At 40.0% G+C, this 13,411-nt stretch overlaps 1 protein-coding gene across 4 annotated transcripts in view; it reads left to right on the forward strand.

Moving 5' to 3' along the window:
- Positions 1-13,411, forward strand: part of ECI2 (enoyl-CoA delta isomerase 2) — a 38,283-nt gene that overhangs the window by 4,814 nt on the left and 20,058 nt on the right. For 3 of the 4 annotated variants that reach the window (XM_080657461.1, XM_080657458.1, XM_080657459.1), the window contains 3 exons: positions 2,779-2,877; positions 3,090-3,278; positions 4,983-5,052. In XM_080657461.1, the coding sequence (XP_080513587.1) occupies positions 2,800-2,877; positions 3,090-3,278; positions 4,983-5,052 (337 nt within the window). In that variant the 5' untranslated portion in view covers positions 2,779-2,799. The remainder of the gene's footprint in view (positions 1-2,778; positions 2,878-3,089; positions 3,279-4,982; positions 5,053-13,411) is intronic. The other variant, XM_080657460.1, reaches the window with a different exon arrangement.

The raw sequence follows: 13,411 nt of genomic DNA on the forward strand, positions 1-13,411 counted from the left end.
ACAGAATAAACTGGTGAATATATCAGGGGCATAGAAAGGGAGTGGACTGACAATTCTCGGGGGGAAAGGGGTGTGGGGGATGCGGGAAGAGACTGGACAAAAATCGTACACCTATGGATGAGGACAGTGGGGGAGGGGGGTAAGGGCAGAGAATGGGGTGGGAACCGGGTGGAGGGGAGCTATGGGGGGAAAAAAAGAGGAACAATTGTAATAATCTGAACAATAAAGATTTATTTTAAAAGAAAAAGAACATTTTAATATGGACTGAATAGAAACTGTTAATAGTATGGTGGCTATATAAGGAAATGCTGATTTCCCCCCACCCCCCCCCCCCAATGCATATTAAGAATGTAGGGTGTGCCTTAGCCAGTTTGGCTCAGTAGATAAAATGTTGGCCCTTAGACTGAGGGGTCCCTGGTTCAATTCCGGTCAAGAGCATGTACGTAGGCTTGATCCCCAGCCCTGGTCAGGGTGTTTCCAGGTGTGTGCAGGAGGCAACCAATCTATGTGTCTCTCCGGCATTGATGTTTCTCTTTTTCTGTCTCTCCCCATCCCTTCCACTCTCTCTAAAGAATCAATGGAAAAATATCCCCAGGTGAGGCTTTTTAAAAAAATAATATAGGGCCCTGGCTGGTTTGGCTCAGTAGATAGAGCGTCCACCTGCAGACTGAAGGGTCCCAGGTTTGATTCCAGTCAAGGGCATGTACCTTGGTTGTGGGCACATCCCCAGTGGGGGGTGTGCAGGAGGCAGCTGATCAATGTTTCTCTCTCATCGATGTTTCTAACTCTCTATCCCTCTCCCTTGCTCTCTATAAAAAAAATCAATGAAATATATATATATTTTTTAAAAAATAATAATGTAGGATGTGCCCTTGCTGATGTTTCTCAGTGGTTAGAGCGTCTGTACACACATCAAAGGGTCACAGGTTCGATTCCCAGTCAAAGGCTCCTTCCTGGGTTGCAGGAGCCCCAGCGCCGCTGTCAGGCCTAATGCAGGAGGCAACCAATAGATGTCTCTCTCACACCGATATCTCTCTTCCTCTGTCTCTCTAGAAATCAATGGGGAAAAAATATCCTCAGGTGAGGATTAAAAAAAAGAAAAGAATGTAGGAGTGAAATTGAATGGTATTTGGGGGTTCACTAAAATAAAGCAAAAAAGAAAAAAGATGGAGGAAGCAAGTATGGCAAAAATGATAGTTGTTGATTAGGTGATGAGTATTGGGAATTCATTATAATATTTTATTTTTGTGTATCTTTGAAAATTTTTATAACAAAATTTTAAAATGTAAATTTTTAAGTTGCAATGTCTGAAGACTAGGGCTCCTATGTGTTATCTGTTATTCTCTTCCTGTGATTGGCATGAGCCTCTCCTACCAAAAAGATAAAATTGCTTGTACATTTTGTTCTTGGCTTCTGGGCAAGATTACCTTAGATTACCTAATATCTAAACCCTTGAAATGCCATGCCTGATAGGAGTGTCTTTGCCTGCAGAATCTAACAGTGTGATTTAGAGTGGGACTGGCCACAAAATAGTAACAATGTGATTTAGAGTGGGACTTCAGTTACATATTCAATGCTGATGGAGCTAATGATGAAAACTGTGAACACTGAGACTTGGGTGAGCTTCCCTGGTAGGTGATAGATATCCATGTGTGTTGTCACACATCAATTCTGGGAGAGGTACACTGTCCTGACGCCACAGTGCGTGGGAGGGGTATACTTCCTCAGACTTCACCTTATGCATCTCCTCCCTTGCTGATGTTAATCTATATTCTTTCCTGGCAGTAAATTGTAATCATGAGTATAGCAGCTTTCAGTGAGTTCTGTGGGTCATTCCAGCATATTTCTGAACCTGAGAGTGGTGATAGGAGTCCTCCAACCTTGAACTTGGCATTAGAAATAGGGGAAGTTTTGTGGACTTTGTTGCCTCTAATTTCTGAGGTGGTTAACTCTTGCAGTCACTTTTGTTTCTTTGTCTTTGGACAGTCTTAGTTTTATTTACTGCCTTTGTTTTTCAAAGCTCTTCTTTCATCTTTTAGCTAATTATATTATGTAATTTAACATTTTTAAATGTAGTTATTAAGTGGAGTCTTAAATTGCCATTTCTGAAAAGTAGTTGATGAGGTAGGATATTTTATTCATCTCAAAACACTCACTCCACCTACCCTCAAACAAGTAAAAAGTCTAGTTGCTTTTTGCTTTCTACTCACATGTCCTTTGGTTCAGTTTCCTAAGGGCCAGTGGCTCTGACAGCCCCATCCTGCTCCCTCAGCTACAACTCTGTTGCTCAGTCACCAGAAACCCACCACTGAATTAGTGGTAGTTTTTTTTATCTTTGAATGGGCTTTTAGAATATACTGTGTTTCTAAATGTTTATTGGCTAATTACCTTTAAAGATTGTTTGCTTGAGTATTTCAATTGTATGTGAAAAATGTGATTGTCAATTTAAAACTAATGAACTATTAGAATTTTTGAAAAGTGCTTTCCCACAACCTTTATCTTGCAGTATTTTCATATGTAGGCTGTTATAACTTATTTCAGGGATTCATAGCCAATAGCACACTTTGTCTCTCCAGTCTTTTTTCTGTTACTTGTGCATTTTTAGCAACAGCACCAAAGAGAAGGCAAGGGGGAAGTTCAGATCCATTTATGTACCTTGTGAAAGTAGTTGGGCAGGAAGGCACATTCATCCTCGTTGTGCATTTTATGAATCTTAAACTTTAAGGCTCCAGTTTACTTGGACATTTGGCTAAAAAACTGCCCCTCTCCTTTTCACAGGCCACTGAAGGACCTTGCAATATGCCCAAACCAGGTGTGTTTGACTTTATTAATAAGGCCAAATGGGATGCATGGAATGCTCTAGGCAGTCTGCCCAAGGTAAATTTGTTACTTTGCTTTTATTTTACTTGCTGTACTCCTAAAGGAAGTTGGGTGTTTCCATTATAGATGGAGCCCTTGAGGTCTTAATATAATTCTATTGAATCAGAATCTCTTTCTACATTGCAAGGTGCTACTTATTAGCATAGTAAGTTTCTCCAAATGCTTATTTGTTGACCATGGGCTTAAGTTATTTGTCATCTTCTCTTCAGGAAACGGCCAGGCAGAACTATATAGATTTGGTATCCAGTTTGAGTTCTTCATCTGAGTCCTCTAGCCAAATGAAGCCTGGAACAGACAGGGAACAACAGGAATATGAAAACCTGGTGGTGACCTCTGAAGACGGCATCACAAAGATCATGTTCAACCGGCCCGCCAGAAAGAATGCAATCAGCACCCAGGTGACATTCCTTTTCCTAGAGTTCTTCCCCGCCACCCCAGCTATTATACTCAAAAACTATAGTGTTTCAGCATCATTCCTGTTTTTGTATCATTTGATTTTTGCAGAAAGGTTAGTAATTGTGGCTACTTCTTCACACAAAAGAGGTAGGCCCTCATTATTTAGAATTTGTGAGCTTCAGGTAGGTTCTAAATTTGTAAGCTTCAGGTAGTTCCCCAAAGGGGACTACAACTTTCCCAGTGATAGAAGCACAGATAAATCAATATAAATGAAACATACATTAATGTGAGAGAATGTGTGTAGAGGTCCTCTGAGGTTGGCATAGACCGTCCCCAGAAGTATTTTCATGTCACTTAGGCTTGAGAGTGAGCACTGCTTACCTGCATGAAGCTTTATTTTGTATAAGTAGAGGGAGAAAGGAGAGCAGGACTTCATCTAAAATCAGTTATAACCCATCTCTGCTTAAAATGTGCTACTTCCCAAGAGCAACTTTAGTCTTTGAATCTGTCATGGAATTAGAATGATAATAAAAATAAGCACGTTAGCCCTTTCATCTTGAAAAAAAGTGATAGGGAGTTAATTGGATGCTTGGTGCTGCACTGGGAGTGAAATGTGAGAGGGCCATGACCCCTTTCATTGAGTTTATCATTTACATCTTAAATAAGAATTTCATGAAGTTGGATATTAATTATCCAACCAATTAATAAAACATTTGGTTCTCAAAGCTGTTTTTCCTTTTATCCTGATTCGTTTCTATATTATCTAGTTAATAAAAATACTAGCTACTCTTTATAGAGCCTAGTATGTGTCGACCATTTCCACATTCCCACAAGGAGCCTAGTTGTTCAAATTCACATAACTAATATGGAGGAAAACCTAATCCAAAACCCTGATATATCCATCTCCTAATCCTGGCTCTTGCCAGTAACCCTGTCCTACTGTGTCATCATAACTATAATAATAATGGAATGACTTCCTCATTCCCCCCTCAGTGCAAAGATTTTACCTTTATTCATATATTTTGAAAAATTCATACATATTTTTCTCAGTGTCTGTGTATCTGTAAATATCAGCCTTCTTCATCATCTCCTCCCACCTTGAAGTCTCATCTAAGGTAGAAACTGTGCCTGTTTTAAATGCATTAAAAGTGATAACTACACATCCAGTATTTTCAGCGATGTTGCTGATTTAAAATATTGGGCCTATTGTCCTTCACTATCCTTACAATGTCTTGTAAATCCCTGTCTTTTAGCATCATTAACACTTCCCAGACTGACTACCTGAGCTACTCATGCTCTTTCTTGAGGTTGTAGTTGAAAAATTGCTTTAAGGAAATCTTTCTCTGGCCACTTCCCATCATATCCACCCTAAATTAGTATCACACCTTCTCTGTGTTTCCTACTACTTTGTACTTTCCACCCATTTTAGAGCAAACCCCTCTATTCCACAGGCTCAAGGATTGTGTCTTATTTGTTCACTTTTGGAAAAAGCATCCACTATAGCACTTGGTACATAATACAAGCAATCGTAAAAGGAATAAAAATCCCTTCAAGTGTATTGGGCTGGCTTTTTGATTATTTAAATACAACCAACATAAATGTTTGGCACTTTGCAGAGAGTAGGCTTGCAGACTGACATTTAGGGAACCCATCCCATAATGGTTATCATCTTCAGGGTTCTTTGTCCTCATCTTCCCTTTTCATAGATGTATCAAGAAATCATGCTTGCACTTAAAGCTGCAAGCAAGGATGACGGGACCATAACTGTTGTAACAGGTAAGACATTTTCTTAGATTCCTTTTGTTTGTTTGTTTGTTTTTAACGAGAAAGTCAAAGTGTAATACATGCATGGGGAATTCATATAGATATAAATCAATGAAAATTCCAAAGACAGCGAGGCAACATTGGATATATAAGATATTTTGGCAAAGGGAAAATGGAAGGTAACTGGGTATTAGAGTTCAGCAGTGAGACTGGGCAATTTACAAGTAGCTGAGGAAGGGCAAAACTTTTCTTAGATTTCTTAATTAAATTTCTATTTTGGGGGATTTCCTACTAGATAGGAAACTGAGTACATAAGTGCCAGAAACCAATCATTCTACCACTAATAGAAAGATGTGGCCAGGAAACTGGGAAGGTTGGTCAACAACCTTAAATGTTTTAATCACTCACTGTTTAGTTGAAACATTGTTAGCTGAAGCAGCCTCCACCTCTGTTTGTTTCATGTAAATTTCTGTTATTGGAATTTCCTGCCTAAAGGTTATGGGCGTATCCCATAGTCTCAGTAAAAGGGATTGCAAGGCCAGAGCAGGTGGTAGTCCTTCCACTAGAGTTGGGTTCCCGCCTGGCCCCCAATATTTCCAAATTAATACTTTTCTAAGTCTCTTTTCATTTGTGTGCGGCCTTCTCCAGAACCCGAACCCTGAACTGGAACCCTGAACCACGCGGGACGTGAAAGGGGTTCCCACACATAAGCTCTAAGATCTTGTCCAGTACTAAGATAATCTAATTCTTAAATATATGAAAAATTTAATAGGCACAAATTGATATTTATAAAAAGCAGATACAAATAGGTAAGAAAAGTATTATTGGTACTAAAATTGGGTACTTTCCAATAATAAGAGAAAGATAATCTTTGCAGCATTACTTTGTGAAAATATTTTAAATGTTGCCATAATAGAATAATGAAGCAAATTATAGAACATCCATTAGACTGTATATTGCACAAGCATTCAAAAGTATAATTCTAAAGATCAACAGTATACAAAATGTTTAAGATATTTTAAAAAAATTATATCAGTATTATGATTATACTGGAAAATAAGATGGATGCCCATGAACCTGGGCTGATGAAAACATGGAAAATGAAAGTCGTTGGATTTGGAAGGGGCATATGCATGGTGGGGGCTCAGATCAACTTGAGGTAAACCCTGGATTCACTCCTTACTCCTGTGGGTGACATTTGCTTCTGAATGGAGAAGACAGTGTTTTACTAACCCCATTGAATGGTTGAGATGATGACATGGGATAATGCAGGGAAAGGGCATGGCACACAGCAGACACCTGTTAGAAGTAGCTGTTATTGTTTGTAGGCATGGCAGAAGCAAGAGTGATTTTATTTTTAAATTTTCATTACAATTTGTAAAATACATAATTATCTAGAGATATCAGATACGTCTTAGTAAAACATAGAGAGGGGAGAGAGAACTCTAATAGCTGATTCAAAGGATGAATAAAAGGGAAGGGTTGAAAATGGCCCTCGTATTTCATGTGTATGCCCAGATAATTTAGGAGAATAAATATAAGAAAAAGAGTCTAGAAATAGCATTGGTTTGATACAGGAGAAGAATGTTTTATATTTTTAAATGAATTATTCTTAAAGTAAAATATAGGTACATGGTTTTTAAAAAAACAATATGAAAGTTACATAACAAAACTAAATCTCACTCTCCTTGGAACCCCAATCCTGCTTCCTAGAAAAACTCAGTTTTCCTTGATGCCTTTCAGAAAGTTGTCTATGTATATACAAGCATGTGTGTGTGTGTGTGTGTTTGTTTCCCTCCATTTAAAACAAAAACAAACAAACAAACAAAACAGAAAAGGAGGCATATAATACACACATTATACCCACCTTCCTTTCTTAACATTTCCTGAAAAATTGTTCTGCCAGTACATACACTTCTAAGTTTTTTCTTCAGGACTACAAAGTATTAAATTTTTTGGATTTCATAATTCATCATTCCACTATTGATGAACATGTAGATTGTACTTAGTCTCTTGCTATTGAAATGGTGTTATAGTAAACATCCTTGGATGTATGTCTTAGAACTACCATGCAAAATATAGGCTGTATTCCTAAAAGTAAAATTTCTGAGTTTAATAACTATGATAATAATGGTTAATATTTATATAATACTTTCTGTTTTCCAGGCACTCTAAGCACTTTAATTATTTTTAAAGTTTTCTTTTAATTTCTTAATTTTTCTAAGCTTTCTCATAACAAGCCTATGTGACTAGGCCCTATTATTACACTAATTAATAGGTTTTAAAAAATTGAAAGATTAAGTTTTGATAAATAGTGCTTTCACTCGTTATTTTCTATATATTTCCACTTTTGGTTTCTAAGTCCTCTTTGATCTAATCATTACATAATAGTTCCTTTAATTTCCAGAAAGTTTGTTGGGGTTTCCATTTCTGTTAATTCGTAACTTTATCCTAATATATAAAAAGCCAGGGGCCATGATGATTGAAACAACCTGACAGACGACCAAACAGCAGGCTGAGTGGGGAGACCAGGCCGGCAGGGGGGTTAGTGAGAGACGACCAAATGACTGAACAGTAGGCTGCATGGGGCGACCAGGCCAGCAGGGGGGTTAGTGAGGGATGACCAAACGACTGAACAGCAAGTTGTGTGGGGCAACCAGGCTGGTAGGTGGGTTAGTTAGGGGCAACCAGGCTGGCAGAGGAGGGCAGTTGGGGGCAACCAGGCCAGCAGGGGGGGGCAGTAAGGGGTGACCAGGCTGGCAAGGGGAGCAGTTGGGGGTGACCAGGCCAGCAGGGGGGACCGTTAGGGGCGATCAGGCCGGCAGGCAGAGGCAGTTAGGGGTAATGAGGCTGGCAGGGGGGCACTTAGGGATGATCAGGCAGGCAGGCAGGTGAGCAGTTAGGAGCCAGCGGTCCTGGATTGTGAGAGGGATGTCCGACTGCCGGTTTAGGCCCGATCCCCAGGATCGGGCCTAAACTGACAGTCTGACATCCCCCAAGGGGTCCCAGATTGGAGAGGGTGCAGACTGAGCTGAGGGGACCCTCCTCCCATGCACGAATTTCGTGTGCCAGGCCTCTAGTATATTATAATCAGAGATAATCAGTTTTACTAATTTCACTTTTTTAGAATCTATTAAAATTTAGTGTATATTACTATCTATTGAAAATTCTATCTTGAAGATAAAGAAGTAGAAAATGACCAATTTTTATATACTCCAGGAGCACTTCAAAAGTTCTGTGCTATTTTATATATGTGATAATGTACAATATAATACATGAAAAATAATTTTAAGTAAATACATTTATTCTTTTTTTAATTCTTTTTAATTCTTACCCAGGGATATGTTTATTGATTTTCATTTTTTGAGAGAGGGGAAGAGGAAAGAGAGAGAGAGAGAAACATCAATGTCAGAGGAAACATCAATTGGTTGCCTCCCACATGCACCTCAACCAGGGATAGAACCCAGAACCTAGGTATGTGCCCTGACCAGGAATCAAACCCGCAACCTTTTTGGTGTACAGCACAGTGCTCCAACTAACTGAGTCACCAGCGAGGGTTATTACCATTTTTAAGGTGTAGAATTTAAAATGTCAGTTTATATTATTTTGATTCCTCAAATTCTGTTTTTTCTTCTAATGACTGTCTTGGATGGAAAAAATGAATTAAAGGCATCTGTCACTATTGTGTTTCTGTCACTTTCTCCTTTGTGTCAAAATAAAAAAAATAGGCCTTTGTTTTAAAGCATGTTTTTATCTTAATGATACTAAAAGATTTATGGTTAGTCTCTTCAATATGGAATTTATCCTTTATTGCCACATGGCCCTGTAGCTCATTTAATGCTTTTTGCCTTGAAATCAACTCTGTCAAATATTAATGCCATAACACCTGCTTCAGTACTGTTTTCACTTATCTGTAAACCTTTATTGATCTTTTAACTTTACACTTCTCTGAATTATTTTTTATTGGCTGTTTCATATAGCACATTTTTTGGGTTTTCCTCCTCTGATCGTATGTGTTTTTGTTGTAAAGGTTTGTGTATATGCAGATATGTTGGGTTTTAGTTCTGGCATCTTACATGCTTTCATTTATAATGCTTCCTTTAATTGCTATTTTTTACTTGATGGTCTGTGTTCCTCGTTTTGCTTAGTGTGTTTTTTATTTCTTATAGAGGAAGCTTTTTACTGCTTTTACAGCTTTATGTGGTACACATAGACATCTCTATCTTGTATTACTCCCTTCGGGCAGTATCTGTTGGTTGCCTCCATTTTTCGCGAGGAAGTGAGCATGGATCCCCTGATATCCCTAAACCTCTTTCCAAGTGTATAATCTGTTAAATAGAGCTCCATTATTTTCTAGCATCGAATGTTGCTGGGGAGAATTAATGGTGAGGCTACCGTTAATTTTGGATTTAGTCCTTTAAGATCATTTTTTTTCTCTAGATGACCATGGGATATTTTTTCATTTTTTTTCCACTTTTTCCTAGGTAATGTACATCCTTTTAAAGCTGATTATTAAGGCCTTATTTTAAATTTTCTTTGATAATATCTCTGAATATTTTTGTTTCAATTGATCAGCTCTCTTTGAAAGAAATACTAGTTATAGAAAAGTAATGTTTGGTCTGCTGGGTCTGTTATCTATTATTTTCTCTGAATTCTTAACTCTGTTGTCTTCCATTTGTTTTGCTCAGTTGTCTCAATTCTGTATTTCAGTGCCTTGATTGCATTTTTAGCAATGTCTCTTCTCCTTTTACTGCTTCTAATTACATCATTTCTTTAATGGTTATGGTTTTCTCTTTCATTTTTTCCTTGATTCTCTCGGGCACCTTTTCATTTCTTTCTATTGTCCATCACTTCTATTTTGAGTCCATAGGACAACTCAGCTCTTAATGTTTTAGGTAGGTGAGTGGATGGATTGGTGGGTGGGTGGGATGGATGGATGGATGGATGGATGGATGGATGGATGGATGGATAGATAGATAGATAGATAGATAGATAGATAGATAGATATAGGATCACCATAAGCATTTTTTTGGAAAAGATTTATTGCTTGAAAAATAGTTAAAAATACTATTTATGACACTATTTCCTCCTAGTGGAAACAAGGAAGAAATTGAGGAACAAACTTATTATGTAGTAATACTGCTGAAATTAATACAGCTCTTTGCTTCTCAGTACCCATCATATAACTGTGTGAAGCCCTGCTTACAAAACAAACATGTTCTTTGAATCTCTCCTTTGAAACTGGCCCTCGAGCCCATGTGATCTCCATTTTTGCTTAGGTCTCCACTGACCATTGTATAATTAAATCCACATTTTCAGGCTTTATTTGACTTTCCCTCCTTCTTAAAGCTCTGGCTTCTCTAGGCTCTAGGGCACAGCCTGCCCCTGGTTTTCCTCCTGTCCCTGGTTGCTCTCTCTGATCACCTTTGCAAATTCATCTTCTATGTGGCCATCAAATGGAGTATTCCTGAAGGTTTAGCCTAGACACTCTTCCCTTCTTGATCTGTGTTCTCTCTGGACCCTCTCATCCATGCCTACACTTCAACAAAAGCCTATAGCCTGTGATTCCCATGTCGGTATCTAGTCCAGGATGCTCCCCGGGGCTCCAGACTGGTGTGGGTGTCACTTCCCACATCTCTCTACCTGGGTCTTTTTCAGTGTTCCAAATTACAGTGGTAGTTCCATATGTACCATTATGTAGATCAGAATCCTAGCAGTCATTTTTAAAATATATTTTTTATTGGTTTTAGAGAGGAAGGGAGAAGTAGAGAGAGATAGAAACATCAATGATGAGAGAGAATCATTGATCAGCTGCCTCCTGCACACCCCCGACTGGGGACCAAGCCGGTAACCCGGGCATTTGCCCTGACCAGGAATCGAATGGTGACCTCCTGGTTCATAGGTCAATGTTCAACCACTGAGTCACGCCGGCCAGGCCCCTAGCATTCATTATTGATACTTGTCCCTTCCTCAACTTCCGTGTCCAGTCTAATCTCATTTCACTTTACCAATATCTCTGGAAGAATCAATCTTTTTTTTTTTTTTTCTTTCTGTCTTCTCTGCACTGGTCCAAGCCACAAGTCTGAACTGAAGTAAGCCCATATCTAGTCTCTCTGACTCTTTCCCATGCCCAGTCCAGTCTCCTCACTACATTCAAAATAATCATTTCCAAATAAAAAGCTATCCCTTCGCCATTTAAAATTCTTTAGTGGCACTATGGCAATTCAGTGGAGAAAGAAAAATCTTTTAACAAATGGTGCCAGAGCAACTAAATTTCCTTATGGGGGAAAATAAACTTCAATTCCATCTTAGACCTTACACAAAAATTAATTTATCTAAGCATAAAACCCAGAAACATAAAGCTTCTAGAACAAAACAATATCTTTTTGACTTTGGGGAAGGCAGCGATATCTTGGACAGGACAACAATAAAACAGCATTAGCCATAAAAGAAACAATTTACAAATTAGACTATCAAATTTTAAAATAAATATAAAGTTACAGGCTGGAGAAAAAATATTTGGCATATAAAAATCTGATTAAGGACTAATATTCAGAATATATAAAGAACTCCTACTAATTAATAGATGAACTGTCAGATATTTTTAAATATTTTTTTTTTAATTTCAGAAAGGGAGGGAGAGATAGAAACAACAATGAAAGAGGATCATTGATTGGCTGCCTCCTGCACACCGCCTACTTGGGGAGCCGGCAACCCGGCATGTTCCCTTGACCAGAATCAAACCCAGGACCCGTCCGTCCATAGGCCGACACTCTATCCACTGAGCAAAACCAGATAGGGCTGAACCATCAGATTTAAAAACTGGATAAAGACTTGACACTTCATAAAAGAAGTGAAAAGGTTCTTGATATCATTAATCAAAGAAAGCAAATTAAAACCACCATGAGATATGTCACCCACTAGACTGGCTAAAATCCAAAAACAGCGGAGAAATCAAGATGGCGGCATAGGTAAACACCTAAACTGCTGCCTCGCACAACAATTTCAAAACTACAACTAAAAGACAGAACGGACACCATCCAGAACCACAGGAAAGCTGGCTGAGTGAAAATTCTACAACTAGAAGGAAAGAGAAAAGCTCACAGAGAATTGGAGGTATGGCAAAGGGGCTTTGTGCGCGCAGAGAGGAAGGGCGGCTGAGAGCCTGGCTGACTTTCTCTGGCGGAAGGGGGAAGGAAGCCTCCGACCGCACTGAACCCCAGTTCTGACTGCACTGAACCCCAGTTCCCGGCGAACCCCTGGGGACCCATGCTCTTACCGGGGGGGAGTCTGGACTCTCGGGCGGAGACTCGAGCTGGGAAAGGCAGAAGTCTGAAGGCGCACGCGGGCCAGTGCGCACAAAGGCTGTGGAGGTTGCCACAGGCTTTCCCTAGTGGAAGGGAGTCAGAGGCTCCTGAATGCACTGAGCCCCAGTTCTGACTGCAGTGAACCCCAGTTCCAGGCGAGCCCCTGGGGACCCACGCTCTTGTGGGGGGAGTCTGGACTCTCGGGCAGAGACTCGGGAGCCGGGGAAGGCGGAGGACTGAAAGTGCACACGCGCGCGCGTGCCAGTGCGCACAAAGGCTGCGGAGGTTGCCACAGGCTTTCCCTAGTGGAAGGGAGTCAGAGGCTCCTGACGGCACTGAGCCCCAGTTCTGACTGCAGTGAACCCCAGTTCCAGGCGAGCCCCTGGGGACCCACGCTCTTGTGGGGGGAGTCTGGACTCTCAGGCGGAGACTCGAGCTGGGGAAGGCGGAGGACTGAAAGCGCACATACGCGCAAGGGCAAGGCTGACAGGAAGCCAAGACTGAGACTCCACCCCATCCAAGCTGAGCACAGAGGCTATTGCAATTTGGCAAGTCTAATCCTATAAGGCTGTCTCCAGCACCAAACTTCTCCCAGCATAGACACAGCTGATCCTTACAGCCAACTGGCCCGGAGGTCAATTCCTCCCAGTGATACCAACAATAATAAAGACTTAATTACAACAAGGCTGTACACACAGTCCACAAAGGGGTGCACCAAGAGTGTCCACCTCAGGTTAACTGGGGAGGCAGACCCACTGGGCCATATTGGAAACCTAGCACAAATATCTACCTTACCAGCTCAGGGAAGCAGTGAAAATGCGGCGTCAAAGAATCAGATCACAAACGAAAGAAATGGAGGAAAACAAACGACTGGATATAGAATTCAAAACCACGGTTATAAGGCTTTTTAAGAATATCCTAGAAAAGGCCGATAAATATAACGAGACCCTCGAAGATATGAAAAAGGACCAACTAGAAATTAAACATACACTGACTGAAATAAAAAATATTATACAGAGACCCAAAAAAGAATAGAGGAACACAAGAATCAAGTCAAAGAATTG

The sequence above is a fragment of the Plecotus auritus genome, assembly GCF_963455305.1.
Source record: "Plecotus auritus genome assembly, chromosome: 2".
In the NCBI taxonomy this organism is placed as follows: domain Eukaryota; kingdom Metazoa; phylum Chordata; class Mammalia; order Chiroptera; family Vespertilionidae; genus Plecotus; species Plecotus auritus.